General features: G+C 36.9%; 1 protein-coding gene across 1 annotated transcript; it reads right to left on the reverse strand.

Moving 5' to 3' along the window:
- Positions 1-603: 603 nt before the first annotated feature.
- On the reverse strand, positions 604-20,975 carry LOC134793501 (ATP-binding cassette sub-family D member 3). Its single transcript, XM_063765080.1, is given in 16 exon segments — positions 604-830; positions 2,183-2,287; positions 3,553-3,661; positions 4,289-4,353; positions 4,741-4,915; positions 5,900-6,005; positions 6,865-7,120; positions 7,752-7,849; positions 9,253-9,370; positions 9,691-9,785; positions 9,929-9,998; positions 10,399-10,579; positions 17,636-17,733; positions 18,038-18,107; positions 20,349-20,603; positions 20,737-20,975. Coding segments are annotated over 16 exon segments (2,043 nt in total). The 5' UTR covers positions 20,844-20,975; the 3' UTR covers positions 604-695.
- Positions 20,976-23,979: the final 3,004 nt, after the last annotated feature.

Here is a 23,979-nt window from a genome sequence, read left to right on the forward strand (position 1 = left end):
TACTTCAATCTTACAGGTATGAAAATTAACACAGATGAAATTTTCCAAATGTTTGAGTAGACATATATGAACATGAGAAATATTTCACTTAATATTGCACAATAACATTATGTCATGAAATTACCTAAAATCAAAATTAAGTTTATATTTACAACAAGCGTTAAATTTATCTAGCGTCATTGGAAAATATTCTATAACGTTGGCAACATTGATTTGAATGTATAATGTATATTCGTTCACTGATAATATTACATAAACATTCACTATGGTCCCTATTGTAAAACAGCTTGACCTTTCAAAAGTCGGTGTGAAATAGTGCTAAAGTTTGCAATTTATTTATAGCATTTAGGTAATAGACCTACAGCACGAAATACACACATTATTATGGACATAACATTTATTACAGAAAGTTATTCCTTAGAATGATACAAAAGAAAACTTAAAAAAAGAACAGTGTTAGCTGTACGCAAACATGATGCCACATCACATGATGATTTTCATTTTTCATTTTCATTCATTTCAATCATAATCATATACTCAAATCAATAATTTAATTTAAAAAATGTATACATATGTAGCAATATTGCAACTATTTCGCGAACTCAAGTAGTCGCGTAGAAACGATTTGCCATTCGCAACTAAAGCACCATTTCACCGCCAAGCCATTTCGAATCGTCTCATCATTATAATAAAGTTCACGATCCAAATTCCTGCGTGTCGCCGTCTATCTCCTCAAATACGTAGCCACCGCGGCCGTCCATCTGGAGGTAGTGGTCGTGGTGCTTCCATAGAGACTTGCGGTGAGATACCGTGAAGAGAGATATACCCATCTATTAAAAAAAAAGATAAATTAGAAAAGGGATACGGTGGTACATAAAATTATACATATAATAATTAATAAAGTACAGTTGTCACATCAGGAAATTATTATTAAGCACAGAAAATGCTTTTCTTACCACTAACCAGTGGCTTTTTCCGGACGCGTCATAGCAATAGCGGATGGGGGAAATTCTCAAAGCATGTGTTGTGTGATTGGCTAAAATAATTCCAGGGTAAATATAAACTTATCTTGACGACTAACGGTGTTATCTGATATCAAAGAATTAACTGAATAAAACCCATTTGAATGCGAGTACCTAGTTGAGGTAATTTACCACTTATCGTTAAAGGAATTCCCTTTTTGCAAATAGTATGAACCATATACGTATAAAAGAGTGTAGGTCTTTCTTTAATGTTCTCGTAAAGTAGGCACTGCACCTCCTGATCCCGGTTGTTTTATTTAGTTTAGAAAGGCAAAGGCAAAGTCTAATAAATATTATAAATATTAATATCAATCATCTTACGTCTTTTTAGGATAGGTATCTATAGTCATAGCTGATAACTAAGAGGTAAACACTATCGAAGATAATGAGACCTTGTTCCAGGGTCTAAAAACTTTAAATAGAATATTCCATGTTCATGACTCTGGTTTGTTGTTATGAGGTAAATTATATGAGGTTTAATGGCCTGTCATCGTTTTTCCGCTGGAACTAGGGGCTTTTCATAAGAGAGGTTTCCCCATTGTTGGTTCCTTGTATTTATTAAATAATACATAGTATGTTTATTTGATGTTTTGGACATTTTTTTATCGAATTCAGCGAAAAAAAATACGGAGTTAACCGGAATGTGGACTTTACGGGAAAGTGATTTTTTGATGACACTAAGAGAGAAAAGTCTGCAAGTTTAATAACACTTCGTTTCTTTCGTGTCGTGGATCCTTAAATAATCGATGTCGCGACCTCAAGTAAGTTCCTAGCAGGACAATAGGCATGCGAAGCCATTGTTAGCCGTGCTGTGTCACAGCCCTCATCTGGCTATACTTAGCTTGACCTAAAAAAAAAGACCTCTAAAGAGCCTACCGCAAAAATAGAAATTCGTATCTGCCTCTCTATCGCTCGAATATGCACGTGATTGAGAGGGAGATAAATGAAATTTCGATTTTAAACTTTCGCGGTAGTCTTTCAGATTCCTGTTCAGCGCCTTTCAAATGGACTGGTTCTTGCCGGACGATAGTTGTTGACACTGGTATAGTCTGTGCGAAAAGAGAAGAGGCGTGGAATGTATGGGAACCAAAACCAATACATTCTATGACTTCTCTTTCCGCAGACGCTTTCAATGGGGAGGTATAGTGTTGGTGTCTTACCTCTCTGCAGTATTGGTACATCTGACCCTCGACGTCTACAGACACAGCGCTGGTGCACTCATCCAAGATGGCGAACTGCGGCTCGTGGTAGAACAGACGGGCCATCTGTGACAAACGAATATATTCAATGCTTATGCTATCGGCGAATAGCGGTTCGCGACGATGCGCACCCAAAAAATAATGCTTAAAGTTCTTAAACCGCAGAAAACAAAATATGCAGCTCTTTGCAGATTTCTCAAGCTGTTGTCACTTCTTTCATTTGCTTTCCTTTTCAAAACTTCTTCGAACTCTGTGGTATTCGTCTTTGCTGCTGTGTTCGTCATTTTCATTCCAATGCAGAGACATATAGAGCATATGAATTAGAGTGTGAGATGAATACAGTAATAACAGTATTTATTACCTATCTACAAAACGTAAACGTGATATGACTCCTATATTTCAGTTAGAAAATACGTCGAAATAAAAAAAATATTGAAAAAATTAGTGACTAAAATCTTAATAAACAATTATAGCTAACGTGTGCCAACATATTTGAGTGATCTAATTTGCTCGCATTTTACTTACATAGTCAACTGCGGAAAAAATAACTTCTGCATAAACGTGTAGGCATGCATACCCAAAGTCAAGGATATTTATTCTTAAATTTGTACTTTAAAATAATACTCCTGATGAGATAACGAAGATGAATGGCAATACAGGGTTGTTTTGTAGTATAGTTGAATTATCGAGAAGATGGAATTGCATTTGTAGTGGTTGTATGCTGATAGTACAAGAAAATAGAAAATTCAAATATAGAATGCCTGTAAACAAACAATACTACTACATATGCAATTCCACGCTCTCGATGATTCAACTATATATTGAGATCGAAAGTGCCGATTGTCTTTTGTTGAACTGTTCTGTTCAACTGTTGAAGAGTCAATAACATAGTAAAGGTACTTACACCCTTCCTGTTTCCACTTGAACATAAACAAGAGGGGTAATAAACCATACAGTTTAAAGTCTATTGTGTTTCGGAAAGGATCTGTTTGTGTGTACTAATCGTTTTAGGATTAAACGTTAATTGTTGTAAGGTTGTAAAGTAACTATTTAATATTTTTAAAGGCACATGAAGTAAAACAACTAGTCCTTTTGTGGATGTAATCGATCTCTTTCTTTTGAAAACAAAGTGAGATAGACGAGCGAGTCGTATCGACGATTTCAAAACAAAAGACTTGTCTAGTCATTGTTTCTTTGATTTGATTTGAACCTTTTCTATTCCCTATTGTCATATAATACTATGATTCTTTGACACAAAACAAAGAACATTGGGTATTTATTAAATTGTATTAATCTTAAGAATGAGTATCGATGTAATAGTAAAAACTTACAGCTATTCTCTGCTTCTCGCCGCCGGAGAGTACGTCCATCCAGTCCTCCACGGCGTCCCAGCCGCCCTCGCGGCTCGTCAGGTACGCCAGCTGCACGATCTCCAGGAACCTGCGATATTACGGAAACGAGAAGATTAGTTAGTAAACCTACAATTTAAAACAAAAATATTTTTGTGCCAACCCGTTACAGTTCCTTGCGTATTTTTACATGCAATTAATTTTCCCACCCTCCCACCGCAAAAATAAATACGCAAATAAATATAACAAACCACCAAAACTCGACACGTGTTTCGCCTCCCTACGAGGCATCCTCGGGATGCTGGGGATGTTGACGGTCTGACGTACGGCAACGGAACGGACGGTTTGTTTTAATTATGGTTTTAAACAAAGTAACGCCTGATTCTATTAATTAGTAAACCTACTCCTAATAAGATTTGCACAGAAAAGTTTGTAACCGTCAACCTTTTACTGTATGCGGAATTTCATAGTTTTCTGTTGAACCACGTTAGTTCTTGCATCGATTGTCCTCTACCACAATTTGTGGTAGAGCATGTTTACCTGTTTACGTTTCCTCCTTGTTACATCTTTACTTATTTGAAAGTATCTAAGTACTCAGAAATAATCGTACCACGTTTATTATAATAAAAATACAATGTTTATTACATAAAAACAATGTTTTTTTTTATACAATTGAAAACAGACGTAAAATAATGTAATAAACCATGTAATTGCCCACCTGTTCAGCTGAGCGTCCGTGCGGCCGCGGCGGACCATCTCATCCCTAGTTTGAGGGTAGATCACCTGGACAAAATGAATACTGTATAAAAAGAGAAAACACTAAATATCGGCAGGAGACGACCGATAAACAACAGATCGTCCAATTAGATGCACGCTTATCAAACGGTTTCATGCGGTCATAACTACGTTACCATGTCATTATATGGTATACGCGAGCTCGGATATAATTATGTCTTGTCGTGTATCTTTAAAGCCAATTAGTTGCCACACGCTTTCATTTAGGGATAGCAATGACTTTGTCCCGTAAAAATTCAGTGCATGACAGTCATAACTTCATTACACAACAGGTACCACACTGTGTACCACAATGTGGCACTAACAATGTATTGTCAGTCAAATTGGTTTTGCTATCGAATGGATCACATGTCTAACAACATTAAGGAAGCTTACCTGGTCTCTAAGGGTCCCTAAGGTCATGTAAGGCCTCTGCGGGACGTAGAATAGCTTGCCCTTGGGCGGCTTCGTGAGAGTGCCTCCGAAGATGGGCCACAGTTCACCCAACATACGGAACATGGATGACTTGCCGCATCCGTTGGGTCCGCATACCAGCACGTTTATTCCTGACCTGAAAAAACATTACAGTTAGAATTTTCATCAACTAGACTAGATGACCGTGATCGGTAGTAATGAATGGAGTCTTTTATAGGGTTCCGTACCCAAAGGGTAAAAACGGGACCCTATTACTAAGACCGGTGTCCGTCTGTTTGTCACCACTCACTCATGAACCGTGATAGCTAAACAGTTGAAATTTTCACAGATGATGTATTTCTGTTTCCGCAATAAAAAACAAATACTAAAAACAAAATAAATATTTAAACGGGGCTCCCATACAACAAACGTGATTTTTTTGCCGTTTTTTTCGTAATGGTACGGAACCCTTCGTGCGCGAGTCCGACTCGCACTTGGCCGGTTTTTATTTTATGATATAGGAGGCAAACGAGCAGACGAATCGCCTGATGGTAAGCGATTACAGTCGCCCATGGACACTACATATATGATGATATGAGATTTAACATAAATATACAATAGGTACTTGGGACAAAATTTGCCCCAAGTAAATAATGTGTTATAGCACTCCTAGAAAAAAAACATGGTTTGATATTATAATTGAAGGTAAGTAAAGTAATGACTGTGAGCTGTAGATCTCGCGACACAAATAAAAAACAGTTATTGAACATGCTCAAAAAACTTCACGAGAATCTGTTGAGAAATACGACCCTGTAGAGGAGACACTTCTCGCTCACTTCGTGATGCGAGGAGTAGTTTGGAGTAAAACTGTGGTACTTTGTGTACCGTAAAGTCAGGTTACTATAGCACTTAAGTACAACTATGGTCCAGTTTTTAACGTTGGTTCTTATCAAGCCTTTATGATTTGTACTCGTTACATTTATTGAGGAGCTTAAATAAACTAATGCTCTTTCTATATTATACACTCAACATTATTTTAAATACTTACTCATACATATTTTACTGGAACTTGAATTTGGACCATAGTTGTAAGTTGTGGGATACAGTTACCTGATTTTACGGTACCGCAAACGTCACTCACTTGACTTCGAAGGAGAGCTCCTTGATGAGCACGTCGCCGTTGGGCGTGACGAGCGGCACGCGGTCGAAGCGGATGATCTTGTCCTGGTAGATGATGCGGCCCGCGCCTGGTGCCATGAGCATCGGCATTACTAAAAAACAGGACAACATTATTAGTTATCGTAATCTGCTAATAAGCAAGAAACTTTACAATAACTAACGGCTCGATTCGGGAAATGAATTAGAGATTCACTAGATATGAAATAGTAAAGATATATGACGTTCCACGGTAAAAGGCAGGTATGGCGACTGGCGCCGCGATTCGGGAAATAAATTAGAGATTCACTAGATATGAAATGTCGTGAATGACCTTCCAAGGCAAAAGGTACCTTACGGCAAAAGGTACCTTACGGCGGCTGGCGCTTACGTCGCATAGCGCCGCAATAATATTAGAGCGACGTTAATAATAGCGTAAGCGCCAACCGCCATAAGATACCTTTAACCGTGGGACGTCACATATCTTTACTATATCGTATCTAGTTAATCTCTAATTCCTTTCTCGAATCGCGCCGTAAGTTTGAGTACATGCTCAAGCGGTGGAAAACAGCGGGGCGTTCGGCGCGACCCCGTTAAACAAATGCAAACGTATGCGAGCTGCCTCTGCACACTACTCAAGTCCTTTGGTCTCCTGACTGTATGCGACGCTGGACGCTCGCCACTGAGGCGTTATTTGTTGACCTTGGAACCCTTAAAACGGTTTTCTTCTGCTATTAACTCCCGCAACAATCACCAGATAGTTGGTCTAGCCTCCTATACGCTAAACTCTACAGTGGTTATGGCATGATACGCTAGACTCTACAGCGCTAGGAGACAGTTTTTAGGGTTTACAATACACTTACCGCCGTTCCCGTTCTCCACCTGCCCCACCATGGTCCTGGTGTACTTCCCCTGGTTCACGTCAGACAGAACAGTCCGCAGCTGCGTCACTCTCGACGTGAGACCGGCCAGTTTACCCCGTGGCCTGGCAGCACATGTTTACTGGACACTTACCGCCGTTCCCGTTCTCCACCTGCCCCACCATGGTCCTGGTGTACTTCCCCTGGTTCACGTCAGACAAAACAGTTCGCAGCTGCGTCACTCTCGACGTGAGACCGGCCAGTTTGCTCAACTCCCGTCCAGAGAGGACAAGGCGGCCGATGGCTTCAGCCATCTTTACCAGCATGCGCCCGTACGTGTAGTAGTGCTGCGAAATTAAGGCGATAATTGACACTTGTGCATCGACGTTCCTAGGTCAAAAGCATAGAGAAAAAACCAGCCAAGTGCGAGTCGGACTCGCCCACCGAGGGTTCCGAACTTTTTAGTATTTGTTGTTATAGCGGCAACAGAAATACATCTGTGAAATTTTCAAATGTCTATCACGGTTCATGAGATACAGCCTGGTGACAGACAGACGGACAGTGGAGTCTTAGTAATAGGGTCTCGTTTTTACCGTTTGGGTACGGAACCCTAAAAAACTAAAGATGTGTCGGAAGAAGTTATGGATTTTTTTGTTTTGAATTATATCGGCCAAACCAGATTGAACCATAATACCCATTTCAAATTGTATCCGCAGTTATGACAACTGGAAGAGTTCCCAATATCTGCAACAATTTCTAGCACGTGAAAACATTTTCACTTACTTCTTTCCCAGACCATTCTTTAGTTTATTGTTCATTGTTAGATAAACAACTTTACTATAAATATATTTGTAAAAGTACAGTGGCGTTCAAAAGTGCATGGATAGATGTCGACCGTAATGCCTTAATATTACGGTTGAAGAATCTCCATGCACTTTTGAACACCAGTGCCTACAGCAGTGCAGTGGTTTAAGGTACCTTAAACCTGTCGTTGTCGGTCCCCGTAGTGAGCAGGTTGTGGTCCAAGACGAAGAAAGGTCGCGACACCGCGTAGAATCCGACAGTGATCGCGACATCTACAGACATAATTTACGTTTGCAAGTCTGATAGTAAAGTAGTAGTAGTAGTAAAATACTTTATTGTACAAAAAGAAACATAAAACATGAAAGAACACACATCATTAGTACAAAGGCGAACTTATCCCTTTCAGGGATCTCTTCCAGTTAACCCTTGAGCAATTGAGGGAGAATTGGTGAACGGTAGACATACTACTAAACGTATAACTAAACATACACGGCACTGCATAGCATAGCTGTACTAAACGGCATAAAGATAAAATGTTTAATATCCTACAAGATAGGTAAACCTATATTCTACTATAATTATGTATATACAAAGTATGGGATATGAAATATAACAAATATGTAAAAATATATATTTAAAATACATAATACATATAATACATTATATATGATATAATACATATATACTAAAACTACCTAACCGCATACATCTTTTAGATTCAAGTTCCGTCAGAAAGCCATACCTTTTTAACAAGCTTTTATTAGGTCGACCTGTATGTAACTAACTATGTAATGGAATCTAAGGTAACTAATTTAACCATCTTCCAAGGATCGTAGCGTCATGAAAATTGGCAGCTGTATGTAGTTCTGATGACAATACAATAATATGGTACTGTCGAACTTATCTGATGATGGAGACAGGAGGTGGCCATAGGAACTCTCGACCTGTATGTAACTAACATGTAATGGAATCTAAGGTAACTAATTTAACCATCTTCCAAGGATCGTAGGCATCGTAGCGTCATGAAAATTGGCAGCTGTATGTAGTTCTGATGACAATACAATAATATGGTACTGTCGAACTGATCTGATGATGGAGACAGGAGGTGGTCATAGGAACTCTGTGATGAAACAACGCAACCTAATTGTGTTAGGGGTTTTTAGAATTGTCTCGATGAGTATTAGTTGTCTGTCGTAAGAAAAGTACAGTCAGCGATAAAAACTTGTACCAAAAATGAAATTTTTGGCAAAAACTTATTTATTTAAATTCGCCTTTAGCGATGCGACCGATTGACACTTACAAAAAAAGACATATACTTACTTACAATGACATGTAAAATACATATACAAGGCATAAGTCTTACAATAACGCATTTTTTGCAGTGAAAATAGCAAAATGTACAGTTTCTGCTACAGTGTTACGAAAACAGCATCCCTTACAAAATACAGCAAAATTAGGTAATCGCTACAGGGACCATATTAATAAATTTCGAATTGACCAAATCTAAGTCAAATTGCTCATTACAGTCAGCGAACGCTGATTAAAATCCACTAGGAAACGGATCATGATTTTCAAACTACTAAAGCTATTTTTACTAAACAGCCAATGGACACTCGATCGAGTAAACATTAAAATAAATAGAAACTTGAAAAATATCGGTTAAAGGATAACTCACACTTGGCGATGATGTTGTCTATGAAGCCCATAGCGACGCGGAAGTTGAGGAAGCTCCGCAGGTGCCGCGTCAGCTTGTAGAAACTCGCCAGAACTGTCAGCTGTTCGCGGTGGTTTCCCTGCACACATACATTTCTTATGAACACACAATAATACATTTTTCCGTCCGTCAAATCAAACAATGGAATTTATATGATACACAATTCCTCGAACGGTGAATAAATATTCTCGTTTCTACTAACACACACGTAAGTATATAATCTTAGTACATCTTCATTAAGCTTTAGGTTACGTCAAACATGTTTTGCATATGACAAAACAATTAATGAACATGAAACAATGACAACCAATTTTGTAACTATGTTTACAATGTCCAAATACGCAGAAAATATGCTGTGTTAAAATAAAATATTTACAAGAATTCTTTGAAGATTATTACCTGATAGAAAGCGATTTCTTCCGAATTCGTGATGAGCCTGGAGTTAACATATCTAAATTCGCCTTCTAGTTTTTGTTCTTGTACGGTGAGACGAGCTGCAAAAAAAAATTGTAGATTATACAATACTAGTTGAGAGCTTTGAATACATTTAATACAAGAGTTCTTTAATACGATGTGGTTCTTGATATAATCTATTTCTTCTTGATATATCTATAGTCTTATTATATATTTAACTAACCTGTAGGCTTTCTGAGGTATGTCAGGAACACTCCTGACACCAATAGGTAGGCCATCATTATTCCAGGAGTCTGAAATTAAATAAATAAGATATATGTATATTAATATTTGCGAGACTGGACAAAATTAGCACCAAACCGAGACGAGTGGAAAAAAGAGAGGGGAGGCCATTGCTATTAGCCTATTATAGCAGTGGGACACAGTGGGCTCTTAGTATACATACAATATTTGCAGATTAATGATTTTCCACCATCGTTTTGGTTAGACAGTGAGAACTGTGTAGGTATGTAGTACCATTAGATATATATTTTGTGTCATCAGTCACCTTTTACTTCACTCAACAGTCCCTTATATTAATAAGTTAATAACAGTAGGTGGCGTACATTTCTGTGGGAATAATTCACAAGTTCAAGACACAGTTTTGTCACTACCTATGTTTGTCAAGCTCACTTAGCAACAAAACACACTTACACTGACGCCCAGATTAACGGTAAGCCTGTACAGATAGATGCCAATGTCCAGGATCGGCTTGCTGATGTTGCTGTACAGGTCCACGACGGTCTCGCAGAACTTGTCTATGTCCGTGGTGAGCAGTTGGTCCGCGTTCGATATCCGGTTGTCCAGGTTCGTCACTTGGTAGTAAGTGAAACCTCTGGAACGGGAAATATTGTTCTTGTTAGTTAACTAGTATAGAAGCCGAAAACAGCTAGATCATGATGATGATGATAAATATCTTCGCTCTCTTTCCGACGCATATATTAAAAAGCCTTTTTGAGTTCAATAAAATATAAATTGTTTTAAATTGGAACAGACAGAGTAGTATTATGTTGAGTTTTATTTTAAGTTCAATATGGGCTCAAAAAGGCTTTTTAATATGAAAAAGCCTTTTTGAGTTCAATAAAATATATATTGTTTTAAATTGGAACAGACAGAGTAGTATTTTGTTGAGTTTTATTTTAAGTTCAATATGGGTAAGTATGTCATACGGGTAACTGGATTGGCCTTCACATTGGGGCCTGTTTAGTAGCAAGTAGCAAATGTATGAACTCGCAATAAACACTAATCGATGTGTAAACAGTCCCAAACTTGAAGGCGAAACACACTTACCCGTACCTTAAATATGTATCGTTCACTATTGATAAAAAATTCGCTACATTTTCTTTCGTCTGTAGCTGTTACGGGGTTACAGGTCTCGTTTTCTTACAAACGTAAAATTCCATGATTAAAAAAAAATTTACATTGTAAATTATGTAAACACTTGATGTGCTAATCCGAATAGAGCTTTGTTGGTTTGTAGCTGATCTCATTCGTCAGTTTTAGGGGTTTAAACTTCGTCACCGTAATGGGAATTTTTATATCAACCGCGAAAATGAATGATTGCCAATAGTAAGAAATTTTCCAACAAATAAGCCGTAATAAATAGCCTTAAATAGCACAAAATTACGTCATAAAAGCGATATAATCCATTTCAATCGTGTTAGTTAAACGTTAAAATGGAAATTTATTAAAATTTTAAGGTTTCGTTGCATTTATAATAGGGACTGGGTGTAATTATTTATAGAAATGTAGTTTACATATTCTCCTTTACCGGTTATGTGTCACGATTTAATATTTTTACCTTTATTTTACAGTGAAACTGATTTTAATATTTTTTTAAATGTAGAACGCCGCATTGCTTAGGGTAAGACATACGCTACTCAAATTTTGGAAATACACTCCCCGGAGGGGGGTAAAATGACCGTACTTATTCGACGCGGGTGTACTCTGGGCCACAGGTACAGCTATAGTCTGTTTTATTTAACTATGAGGTGCTGCCCATAGGAAATAGTATGGAGCGCTCATTTACTCCGTGATTTACTCGTATTATTTGCATATAAAATGTATGGCGTAATACTTTATAGTTAAAACAAACAGACTATATATAGTGCGTCAATATTTTCATGAACCCTTTACCAGGCTAAGGGATATATATTTCCCACATACGGCACTTCAAACATGTGTTCTATTTTCGGTGAGTAAATTCGATTGTTATTTTTGAAATGTCAGCCTGATAAAGGGTTAAACATAGGAGTACTTTAGAGTTCAAACAGACTATAGTGTCAATATTTTCATTAACCCTTTACCAGGCTAAGGGATATATATTTCCCACATAGGGCACTTTAAACATGTGTTCTATTTTCGATGAGTAGCTGAATTATATTGTCTATTTTTAAATGTCAGCCTGGTAAAGGGTTAAACATAGGACGGCAATACACGTGAATTTATTTGCATATCGTTAAACTTGACTTGACACTGACGCCAACCAACAAGTTCCTAATTAAGTTATTTAAAGATACTTTAATTGTTCTCTCCGTGACAGGTTACGTTACAAAAAACCTGTTTGCAGAATCACGGCACTGCTCCGCACGTACACATAGACCTTAGACTTATGACACGACTGATGAGTCAAAGATTTATGCAATGCTTTGATTTCAATCAAACTCGGAAAATGTTTAACATAAAACTAAACTATGAAGTAAATCCATGAGTAAGGACTAGATATAGTAAAACAAATATACCTATATGTTTAAATATATATAATATATATATAGCCATTTATATATATTTTTTCCTCAACTTACATCTGCAATCTGCTGTTCTAGCCATAATCAGATGGTTTGTTTGTTTTTTTAAGTTACTATTTAGGGTGGTGTTCCACTGGGCACCATCACCAGTTTACGGGGGGGTATTGTCTCTGGTCTAGCCCTAGTATGTGCCATCTTTTTAGCCTCGGTCGGTATGTATTGTCGTATAACAGGTTTCTGGCTAATTCGTTGCAGTGGCTTTGAAGTCTTTCCTTGTACTTTTTGCAGTATTCGTTTACATCTTGTTTTATAGTTGGTATTTATGTGTATTCGTGTATTTCACTATTTTTATATATGTTCTAATTTAAATAATAGGCGTTCCAAAAAGACACAGATTGTATAATCTAGTTTACGACAACGCTACGTTACCTATATCGATATTTTTTATATTTAGGTTTTTATGCAACTGTCGATGTCGCATAAGCGATCGTATTTTTTGATTGCGTTGACGTAGAGTAAGTAGACGTAGACTTTTGATATTTGAAAGGATAATATTTAAATATATTAGCAGACTTTAGCATCAGATATGAATTTAATTAAAAAGAGTCATGCCAGGTAGACAGTAGACAGATAAACATACGGACAAAGAAGTGATTATAAAAAAAATCTTTAAATTATTTCCTAATCTGAACTATTCTGAACGATACTGAATGTATATTGTATAATCTTAAAATAAAAGGATCACTATTTTTGTTACAACCTGTATATATTAGGGGTTATTTTTTCCTTTTAAACTGCGAAGCCTCAAAAAACAGTCTAGGTGCCTTAGATAACTATTTTTTATGTGATAGTCGCTAACGAGTAGTCGAGCCGCCCGATGGGAAGCGGTCATCATCGCTCATGAACACAAGCAACATCGGAAAAGCCACTTATGAGTTGCCGACCCTTGACAACTCTGAAAACCTATTGCTTCACAAGATGTCGACGTGTTATCGTATCTCTAGTTCAATTTCTTAGTTATGATCATGATATATCATATCTCGCAGTTTATTATGATTGCATAATTTCTTGTTAGACTTTGCACGTCTATTAATTCAGTTAGACTATGCTAGCGCTCTATTAGCATCAAAATTACCTGCCATGCTTAGTAGGTTAGGTACGAATAAATCATTGAACTCTTCCGTGCACGTGTGCGTTAAGTATAGCCAACAGTTATTTACACTTAATATTATCTAATATACAATAACACTAACTACTATGTGCGAGTGATTAACGTGGGATAACATGGATAGAAAAGCATTCCAGTTAATATTGCAAAAGTGAGATAATGTCGAATAGTCATGTCAGACATTGCGAATTTCTAAAAACTTTAAGACCATCTTAGAACGTTTCTTCCGCACGATTTAGCGTCACTACTATAATAAGCACAAATAAAGGACTTTATGCGCGATTAAGATCAAATGTAGGCTTTTAGCATCGTTTAGTTTGTTTACATAAATAAATAATTCTAATCATCATCTCTTATATCAATATTTGGTAATGACAAAATCGCCGTGGCAAATATTTATATACAAATACTGGATACGATTCGCACGTCGTTTCGATGTGCGGGCGGGATGTCGCTATAATAAGTGCATAGCATTGTCTCGCTCAAACATCGGAGTGACTTGCGAATCGTATATAGTGTGCTAAGCGCCTAAAGAGCGGAAATTTTTGACACTTAGCTTCGTTTCACAGCCTGCGACCACGAGTTTTTTTTTAATGTTTATGTACCTAATTTACTGTTCTAGCTTCCTTAATCAATTTCGTAGTATCGGTATACTTACCTACATAGTAAATCGTATATGATTATTCTATCTGTACCTGCCTACATATAAAACGACTTTGCATCTATTAAGGCTCATCGTTTTAGTACCTAATGACAATTTATTGTATTACCTTGATGTGCGTCATACTTAAGTTAGGTATATATGTCGGCGGCCGATCGTAAGATCAGGCAGATCGTAATGTTCCTGTGTATTGTTTTGAGGATAGTCACAATAAACCAATATATAGGTAAGATAGGTTCGTTAGGTTGCTTCAGATGCCCGAAGGGCAAACTGCCCAGAAATAGGAGCCCGCGCAGCGGGGCTCCGTCGACTCAGGGAACGAGTCAAAGATTTTCACGTTTCACGATATGCCTGATCTTACGATCGGCCGCCGACATATACATTATGACATAACGTTCGTAAAAAAACTGCGGTCAGAAAGTTTACAGAGCAACCGAATAGATTTATTGTTACTACATACATACTTACTGCTTCCTAATATCAATAAAAGTCTATTACCTGCTTCGTGGAGAAATACCTACAGTTATGGTAAGTACCAGCAAACATTCAGTTGCAGAGCGCTGGTGGCCTAGCGGTAAGAGCGTGGGACTTTCAATTCGGACGTCGCGGGTTCAAACCCCGGCTAGTACCAATGAGTTTTTCGAACTTATGTACGAAATATCATTTGATATTTACCAGTCGCTTTCCGTTGAAGGAAAACATCGTGAGGAAACCGGACTAATCCTAATAAGGTCTAGTTTCCCCTCTGGGTTGGAAGGTCAGATGGCAGTCGCTTTCGTAAAAACTAGTGCCTACTTCAATTCTGGGGATTAGTTGTCGAGCGGACCCCATGCAGGCTCCCATCCCATGAGCCGTGGCAAAATGCCGGGATAACGCGAGGAAGAAGACCGGCAATCATTCAGTTCTTATTAGCATCCCAGTTTCATCAGTTTTTAACGAAAGTCAATACGGAGCTTTATTGTTACATTTGTGGAATTATATGACTAATCTAGGAATATAACTAGAACTGAACATGAATGTGTCGACTTGAACTGAGTGTTGCCAGTACGACATTCCTTTTGTACTTTTAAATATAACTATCGCTCGAAAAGTTTATTTATTTAGTTACAAAAAGAATTTAAATCCAGCCGATTCGGTTTCGTAACACAAATGCATGTTAATAACGCGAGTCTAAAGTATAACGAATCGACCCTTGATCCCGCGTTAACGTTTGTAATTAAATTGAACATAAACATGATTCACATATGACAGCTCTGAAAGACCTTAAATTAAGGTAATATGATCGAAAATTGCAAGAGCCAGGTAACTTGAACAACTTGGCTATTCACCGCAATAATACCTCAGCTTTTTTTATGGATTCCAAACGAGGGAATTGCAAAAAAATTGTACGTAATTAAGCGCAGTTAAGAAGCTGTGATTAGTCTTAACTTAATTGATTAATTTGTGTTACGAAAATTAACTATGTAAATTGTATTGTATTTATTGTACTTAATTCGTACACAAATAAGTCTATAGCATACGCTAGCACACTTCCATGCATCTAACTTAAATAGAAATGGCTTAACTGTGGTAACACAATGGAATCAATTAACTTTAGACTAATTACAGGTGCTTAACTATGTACAATTTTTTTGCAATTCAGTACCAGAGGGCATACCGCGAACTCCGAGTTTGCAAATTGTGGACATCTTTCTCTGTCATTCTAAATACGTCTTAACTGGAGTAAAAGAGAAAGACGCCCGCAATTGGCGAACTTCGGTGTTCGCGGTAGGCCCCAGGGCCGTAGGTGTTTAATGACTTGAACGTAACACTAGGGAGTTTATGAGGGAGCCCATAGACACTCGCAACACTTGTAAGCGCGTTGCCGGCCTTTAAGATGGGAGTACGCTCTTTTCTTGAAGGTTTCAAGGTAGTAGCGGACCGAAAATACTGCAGGCGACAGTTCATTCAGTATGGCCGCGCGAGGCAGGAAGTTTCTGGAGAAACGCACAGTTGAGACCATCTTAATTTAATCGTATGGCAAACATATTGTAAAATAAAAATAGAAACAAAACGGCCAAGTGCGAGTCGGACTCGCGATCCAAGGGTTCCGTATATTAAGTCCGACTCACGCTGGACTGCACATTTTTAATAGGTTTTCATGTCATCTATAGGTAATAAACTATTTTGTGTATTTTTTTCAAAATTTTTGACCCAGTAGTTTCGGAGATAAAGGGGGGAATGGTCATTTTTGGCTATTTTCTTAAATTACTTGTAAACTATTTATTTTAAAATTACAAAAAAAAATATGTTTTAGATTCTCATAATGAGCTCTTTCATTTGATATGTAACACGATATAGTTTGAAAAACATTATTTTTTAATTTTCTCATTTATCCCCAAAAGTGGCCCCCATGTTTAAAATTCATATATTTACGTTACATGTCCGTTTTTGGGTCACTAATTTACATATGTTTACCAAATTTCAACTTAATTGGTGCAGTAGTTTCCGAGAAAATAGGCTGTGACAGACGGACAGACAGACAGAAGCACGAGTGATCCTATAAGGGTTCCGTTTTTTCCTTTTGAGGTATGGAACCCTAAAATGTAATTAAATGTCAATGCCAACCATCTAAGTGGCGAAGACCATCTAAATCATCTAAATGTTGTCGCGTACGTGGGCAAAGTCACGGGTAAAGGCCAGTGTTTACATAAATTAGCCTTAAAATCGCTAAATACGCGAGACAAACATAAAATTTGTCTATGGGAACATATATCTCTAACTGTACTAAGAAAATATATGTTTTGTAAAGTGAAATGGCTGACCAATTAAATTTTATTACTTTTAATAGCCAGTAATAAAACAAAAGGGAAAGTACAGTCAGCAGCACAAGTTGCTGAGCGGGCCAAGTGTTCAAAATGATCTTGACGCGACTTTATCGTTAAGAGAATAAGAGCGTGTCAAGTTAATTTTTAACACTTCGCCCGCTTAGCAATTTCTGCTGGTGACTGTACCAGATACCGTAATCGCATCGCAGGTCACTCAAGTTTAAATGGGGGAAACAATTGCCCACACTTAATATTTAGCATTTAAAAGCAAAGTAAAAATTTAATTGACACCCAATAAATACTACAAGTATACCTAACTAACACTACGAGTAATATAAACTTTTTTATATCGATGTTAGTTTTTGAACCTAGTCATTTTCTTTGTGGCATATACGGCGTTACAGTCGCACAAACGCTTTGCCCTTTGTGCGACTGTACCTACATAGATTACATATAGTACATACTGATACCGATTGCAAATATTATGAGATAAAATGTGATTACTTACTTCATGTATTGCTGGTATAAATATAGTGATAAGTTTGTCCGTATTCTTAATTTACATTCTCCTATACTCCATTTCAATACATTGTTGACTATTGATATCTGAAATAAAAAAATCAAATACATAGGAAATTTCAGTGTTTTTTAACCCTTTACCCCCTTATTCATTAACGGGCTACAAACCTCAATTAGCTAATAATCGTTTGTTCTTATCTATGCCCGTAAAGTTTTATGAATTTATGTATAAAGGGGGTTAGTCCGTAGCGGCAACATACTTGCCATCATACTTAAAACAAAAACGTATCTCTACTATAAGAAAGAATTACGGTTCGAAATCGAATGACTAGAAAGGAATGTCAAATGGTTAAATATCTATTGAGCGAGTTGTTAGTAGCCAAATACTTACCAATGGCATTGCGGCAAAGAACTGCAGCAATCTGGTCTTGAACTCCTGCTTGTTCATTGTGATAATAGCCCTGCAAAAAAAAGAAATTTATATTTAAAGTTATCCTATATCTATTTAACGTGCAGTATTTTTAACCTCGTAAGACCCACCATAGAATTTTTTTTTCAACTTTTAATTTGAACCTTGTTCTATAAGTAAATTGGAACGAATTTCGTTTGTTTTAAAAAGCAATGAAACAAAAGAAATGCCACTTTATTTGGTTCATGAAAAGTTCAAATTAGATTGCATGAATATGTACATTGTAATGTACATTTAGACTCAGGAGGTTAAAGGGGTCCTTTGAAAAATACTGAAAAAATCATAATCACGTACAAAATTAGGCTACATAACATAAAAAGGAGATAAAACTCCTGAAGGTTAGGTTATAATAAGATACCTATTGTTAGGTTCCATACAGCAACAACATAAAAACAGACCTCTATTTGGTTTATTTAATTGCTTACAGAATACTTCATAATCAGGTAAAAACCATATTTATTTATTTTTTGCTTCTTTTGGTCTCAACATCATGAAAAACTTTTTTTGGGTTACTTCATGCTCGCTGTTTATAGATACTCTCCTTTCCTCTTTCATGAGGAAAAATAATTAATGTTGTTGAAGTAAATGTATAGTTGGCTTACTATAAAGAGAGAGAGAGAGAGAGAGGGAGATTCCAGCCTTTTATGTTTTATGTATCATTTGTTAAAACCAAATAAACTATTTTGTATTTGTATTTTGTATAAAAAGCCAATGTAACAAATAAATCACAATTTGGTTTATGCGTCGTTGGACTAAAAGTAAATATGGCGATGTATAAAAATATCTACATATAAAATAAAAATTGGTCCGAGTATTAGAAAGCCAATACTTCAAAATGTTTAAGTCTTATCAAGTCGGAATATAAAAATGACTACTTTCAAAGTATACAAATGTCTAAGTGCCGCAACATATTTATATTTGGTCTAATGTACAGATGCACATTTTTATACTTCATCGAAATTATATACGCACGAACTTATGCAAGTAGACATTTTTATACATCGCCATATTTACTTTTAGTCCAACGACGCATAAACCAAGTAACATTTTTTTGGTTTTTAAGTCAGGATTCCACCAGTGTACGGCGCTGCGCGGCACAAGCATATTCAGTACAAAAATGCTTGTGTTGCACACTGGTGGAATCCGGCCTTTAGATAGTTTGGGTCAAAATTTGTTCAATTGTAAAAAATATATCAGCATTTGATATAAAACCTGTTGTTTGAAAGTTTATTAACAGATATTACAACTTATAATGTACTTGCAAGATTTAAGTGTGTAAATTGCTGATAGGATATAGGATCATGATCATTCTTTAACCCTTTACCAGACTGACATTTCATAAATGACAATCAAATGTCAGTCTTACTCATCAAAAATAGAATGCATGTTTGAAGTGATTTATGTGGGAAATATATATCCCTTAGCCTGGTTAAGGGTTAAAAATGTGTCACTATGGACATACAGATGGATGTGTATTAAAGGTAATTTTTGTTTGTTTTCATTTTTGTATTTTCTACTGATTCCAAATATACCATGACTGCACTGTCATTCCTCATTGTTTTATTCATGTAACTGACCTGTGCTCTGATAGCCAAGTTTGGAATAATTAAGCTGTAGAAAGACATTGTAATAATACAAAATTCCTGTTGCCAACTGTCTAGAATCTACTTAGATTCAATTATGTATTAAGTTTTTTTAATATGCATATTTTCCTCGTATATATTTGACTAATTAAATTTGTAAATTGCCATTGCTTTACATATACATGGTCAAGTATTTCATAAAATATCTGCACTGTTTATGAAAATAGTATATTAAAAATTAAATTGTCAATATTACAATGTTTTTCTCAGCAAATTGTAGCAAAATAACACTCTTTATCTAGATTCAATGCCTAGGAGCTAAATTTATTCTCATGATTAAAATGGATAAAAAAATAATTAGTGATAGGTATAATTGATAATATTAACACACAATTGAATGGCATTGTAAGCTGATAAATAAATATTGGAATCTGATAATTGGAATATTTGGTTATTTCTTTGTCAGCTGTAAACAGTAGCTTTTAGTTCAAGTTTTCAACTGTCCATGTATTTATCTACCTGGAAAACGAACTTCTAAAATTTCCTATAGTAAACACAATAATTTTTATTTTGAAAAAAGAAAGAAAGAATATACATTTATTTAACGCTACAACATAATACTTACTGTTTAGCTTATATTTTTAACTTACCCCTCTATTAGAGTAGTATGCTGGATCAACCACAGATCGCACATGGACCTCGCTATCAGCGAGAAGGCGATCAGTGCCATGAAACCACTTTCCTTCGACCAAAACCCTGGCACCATAATCTTCCATAACGCCTTCAGTTCAGCAAAAAATCTGGCATCCACTTGAGCTTTAGGTGACTTTTTATGTCTCTCCTTTATCATATATTGAATCTGCTCTTCGGGCGATAAACGGCCTGGTCTAACTCGTTTACTTTGACTGCAAAATACAACATTTGGTAAATTCCCTTTATTCGTAGTCACCGAGGTATCAACGATATAACGACACTTTTAATTATCTTGTCAACAATAAATGGAAAACCACTTACTTAACATCACTTTGTCAGTCTCACCTTGATTGGAGCGCATTTTTAATCGCCCAAGCTCCGATTGCCGCGGATGCTGCGAGGGCGATTTTAACATCGGTCCTACTTGTGATTTTACTGAAATTCGGCGCCATGTTTAACAGAAAAATTTAACACGTTAATTTCTAACAAGTAGCATCTATGTTTAATAAACTTTCATCTAGTACGCAGCACTACAATTATGTGCACATCGCACGTCAATGAACATCGTCAAGTCAAACTTGAAAACTTTGACGTCACGTCAACCTGACCGATATGACGTTTAGTCATTGTTGCCGTAAGAAAAAAAATTACGAAGTATTGCACACGGCGCGTGTTAAAACACATATTAAGATATACAGGGTGGAAAGGCACGACGATCCTTTCCGGAAATGGGAGATAGTTTAGCCTAAGCTCTATATTTTCTCCATAGAAACTATGTTAATATGGGCAACCGTTTCTAAATTATGACCTTTTAAACATCCACGCAAAAAACTACTTTGTTCTAACCCTAACAGGTGACAGGGTCAATGAACTTACTTGTAAACAATCAGTATTCGACAGGAAATTATGCTAATTTGTTGCCATCTAACCATTTTTAGGTCTGCTTACAGCACGGTAAGAATCATTGCAGGATTTTTGCTTTCTTAGTGGTTCCACTTGTTCAATACTTGAATGAAATAGTTATGTTATTCCTTAATATTAATAATACCTGATAATACTAACCACAACATTGTTTACAACGACAGTTCAAATGGTGACATTGACAACCACTCAAAAGTACGCAATCGTCTTATAAATATCTCTGGTTTCCTTGACTGATAAAAAGGTTTTAGTTTCTTAACACGTTTCACAAAATTATTTTCGAATAATTGGAAACTATCTAAAATAATTAAAAATAACAAGTAGGTTGTGTTAGTTGCACCAAATGAACTTGCAAAAATGAAATACTAAGAATAAATCAAGAATAAATACTTCTTCAATACCAAACTAACAAACCTTCTTGCGTGGTAGGAAATAGACAAGACGTCTGATGTTTGAAATTAAATTTTCATTGAACTATACTTATTGAATGTCATATTCTTCAAATAAAAATGTTAGATGCTCGTGGCTATTTAAATTTGTGGGGCTGTGTAAAAGATATGGTGTACCAAACCAAACGGAATGTGAAACTGCGGACGAAATGAGACAAAGGCTAATTGGTGCTTTCTGCGGAGGATAAATGACGAAGAGCATACACTATATCGCATGTGCATCGACATACTCGGGTACGGGCTGCGGCGGCGTTGTAATACACGGAGGTACATTTGAACACCGTATGTGAAAAGAAGATAGTATTAAATATTGGAAAAAAGTAATTATCTAAGAAAGTAATAAAATTGTTTGTAATATTTTTGCATGCATTTGATTTATTTGACATTTATGCGTCATTCATACATCATTGCGATACTGTCAACGATCGGAAAAAAGTGTAAAGTCCCGAGCTTTCCCGACGGAGATCCTTAATCTAGCCGTCATGTGCACATGCTATAGGGTTATCACCACAGTTAAAAAGTAGTATTTTTGCAATTTTTATTTTTTACTCAATTAACGATTCTTACCATTATCAATAGTCTCTGTATCACTTAAACGACCTAATACTTCCGGGAAGGATCGCCGTGCCTTTCCACCCTGTATATTGATGGTCAAGCAAATCTTGTCAGTAGAAAAGGGCGCGAAATTCAAATTTTCTATGGAACGATATCCCTTCGCGCCTATTTTTTTCAAATTTGCCGCCATTTTCTACTGTCAAAATCTGCTTGACCAGCTATATTTTTGGTGGACGACTGGAGGACATATTCATATTCATTTGATCATTGCTTTGTGTGTACAAAAAGGTCTTATGATTATTTAATTATGGATTATACATATAGAGTCTGAAGCCCCCTCCACACTCGTGCGCGAATCGCGGCGCGAAGCCGCGAACGCGAGTGTGTCGTCGATTTTCGTAGACAGCTAAATCGACTACACACTCGCGTTCGCGGCTTCGCCCGCGATTCACGCGCATAGTCTGGAGGGGGCTATATATATAAGTTTGTCAGTAGGAAATGGCGGTTATTTGAAATATGTAGGCGGGAACATAGGTCGAGAAGGCTCGGTATCTTACAATTAGTACATACTTTTGACCTTTGCGCTTTTTCTACTGACAAATTGTTGAAAAAACACATTTATCGAGTATTTGAATCAAAATTAGAATCGAAAACATAATTTAATTTATAAAAAGTAAATGAGCAGAATAATGCAATCAACTTTCATACCTATACCACTCCTTAAGGCCGTAATACACTATCGCACCGCACCGCGACCTTAGTGCGTCGCACACATAAGTGAGAGCGAGAAACAGAATAATGCAATCAACTTTCATACCTATACCACTCCTTAAGGCCGTAACACACTATCGCACCGCACCAAGGTCGCATTGCAGTGCGATAGTGTGTTATCACTTTTACACTCGTAGGTAGCCTAGCCTGCACAATTTATCTGTTTTAGTGACTTGCTCCGTGTGACCCTGTATAAAGAACATAGAGGTACAGTACAATAATATAGAGGAAACGTGGGAGGGGCCAAATGACCGAACGAGATACACTTATAGAACTTTCAGTAGGAGTAGTAGAGAAAGCGGTACTATTGCTTGTCCTTGTCACAGTTTCACTTTTTGATTTAGTATGGTTTATGGTGGGCAACAAATAACCCGACCGAATTACGTGGATTGTTTTTGGTATATTGTCAGGAATGTTAAAACGTGTTTTTAATATTGTCGCATTGCGTATGTTTTGTCCCTCACGGAGATACGCGCACACCACTTCTATACAATGCTACCTTCTATGATAAAGAAATACACGCAAGTAACTGGCGCTATAAACTTACCTTACCCATGTAAACAAACAGGGCTGCGGGCATCTTTCTCTGTCACCCTAATTACGCCTTAATGGGAGCAAAAGAGAAAGATGCCCGCAATTTGCGAACTTCGGTTTTCGCGGTAGACCCCAGCCCTTAAGCCTCCTCCACACTCGTGCGCGAATCGCGGCGCGAAGCCGCGAACGCGAGTGTGGAGTCGATTTTCGCAGACAGCGAAATCGACTCCACACTCGCGTTCGCGGCTTCGCCCACGATTCACGTGCATAGTCTGTGACCTATTTTATAAAGCTACAAGTTACAATTTACAAGCGGAAGTCTCTTTCTAACCCTATGTGTTAGAACTTCCGCTTGTAA

Source organism: Cydia splendana, chromosome 9 (assembly GCF_910591565.1).
Source record: "Cydia splendana chromosome 9, ilCydSple1.2, whole genome shotgun sequence".
NCBI lineage: Eukaryota > Metazoa > Arthropoda > Insecta > Lepidoptera > Tortricidae > Cydia > Cydia splendana.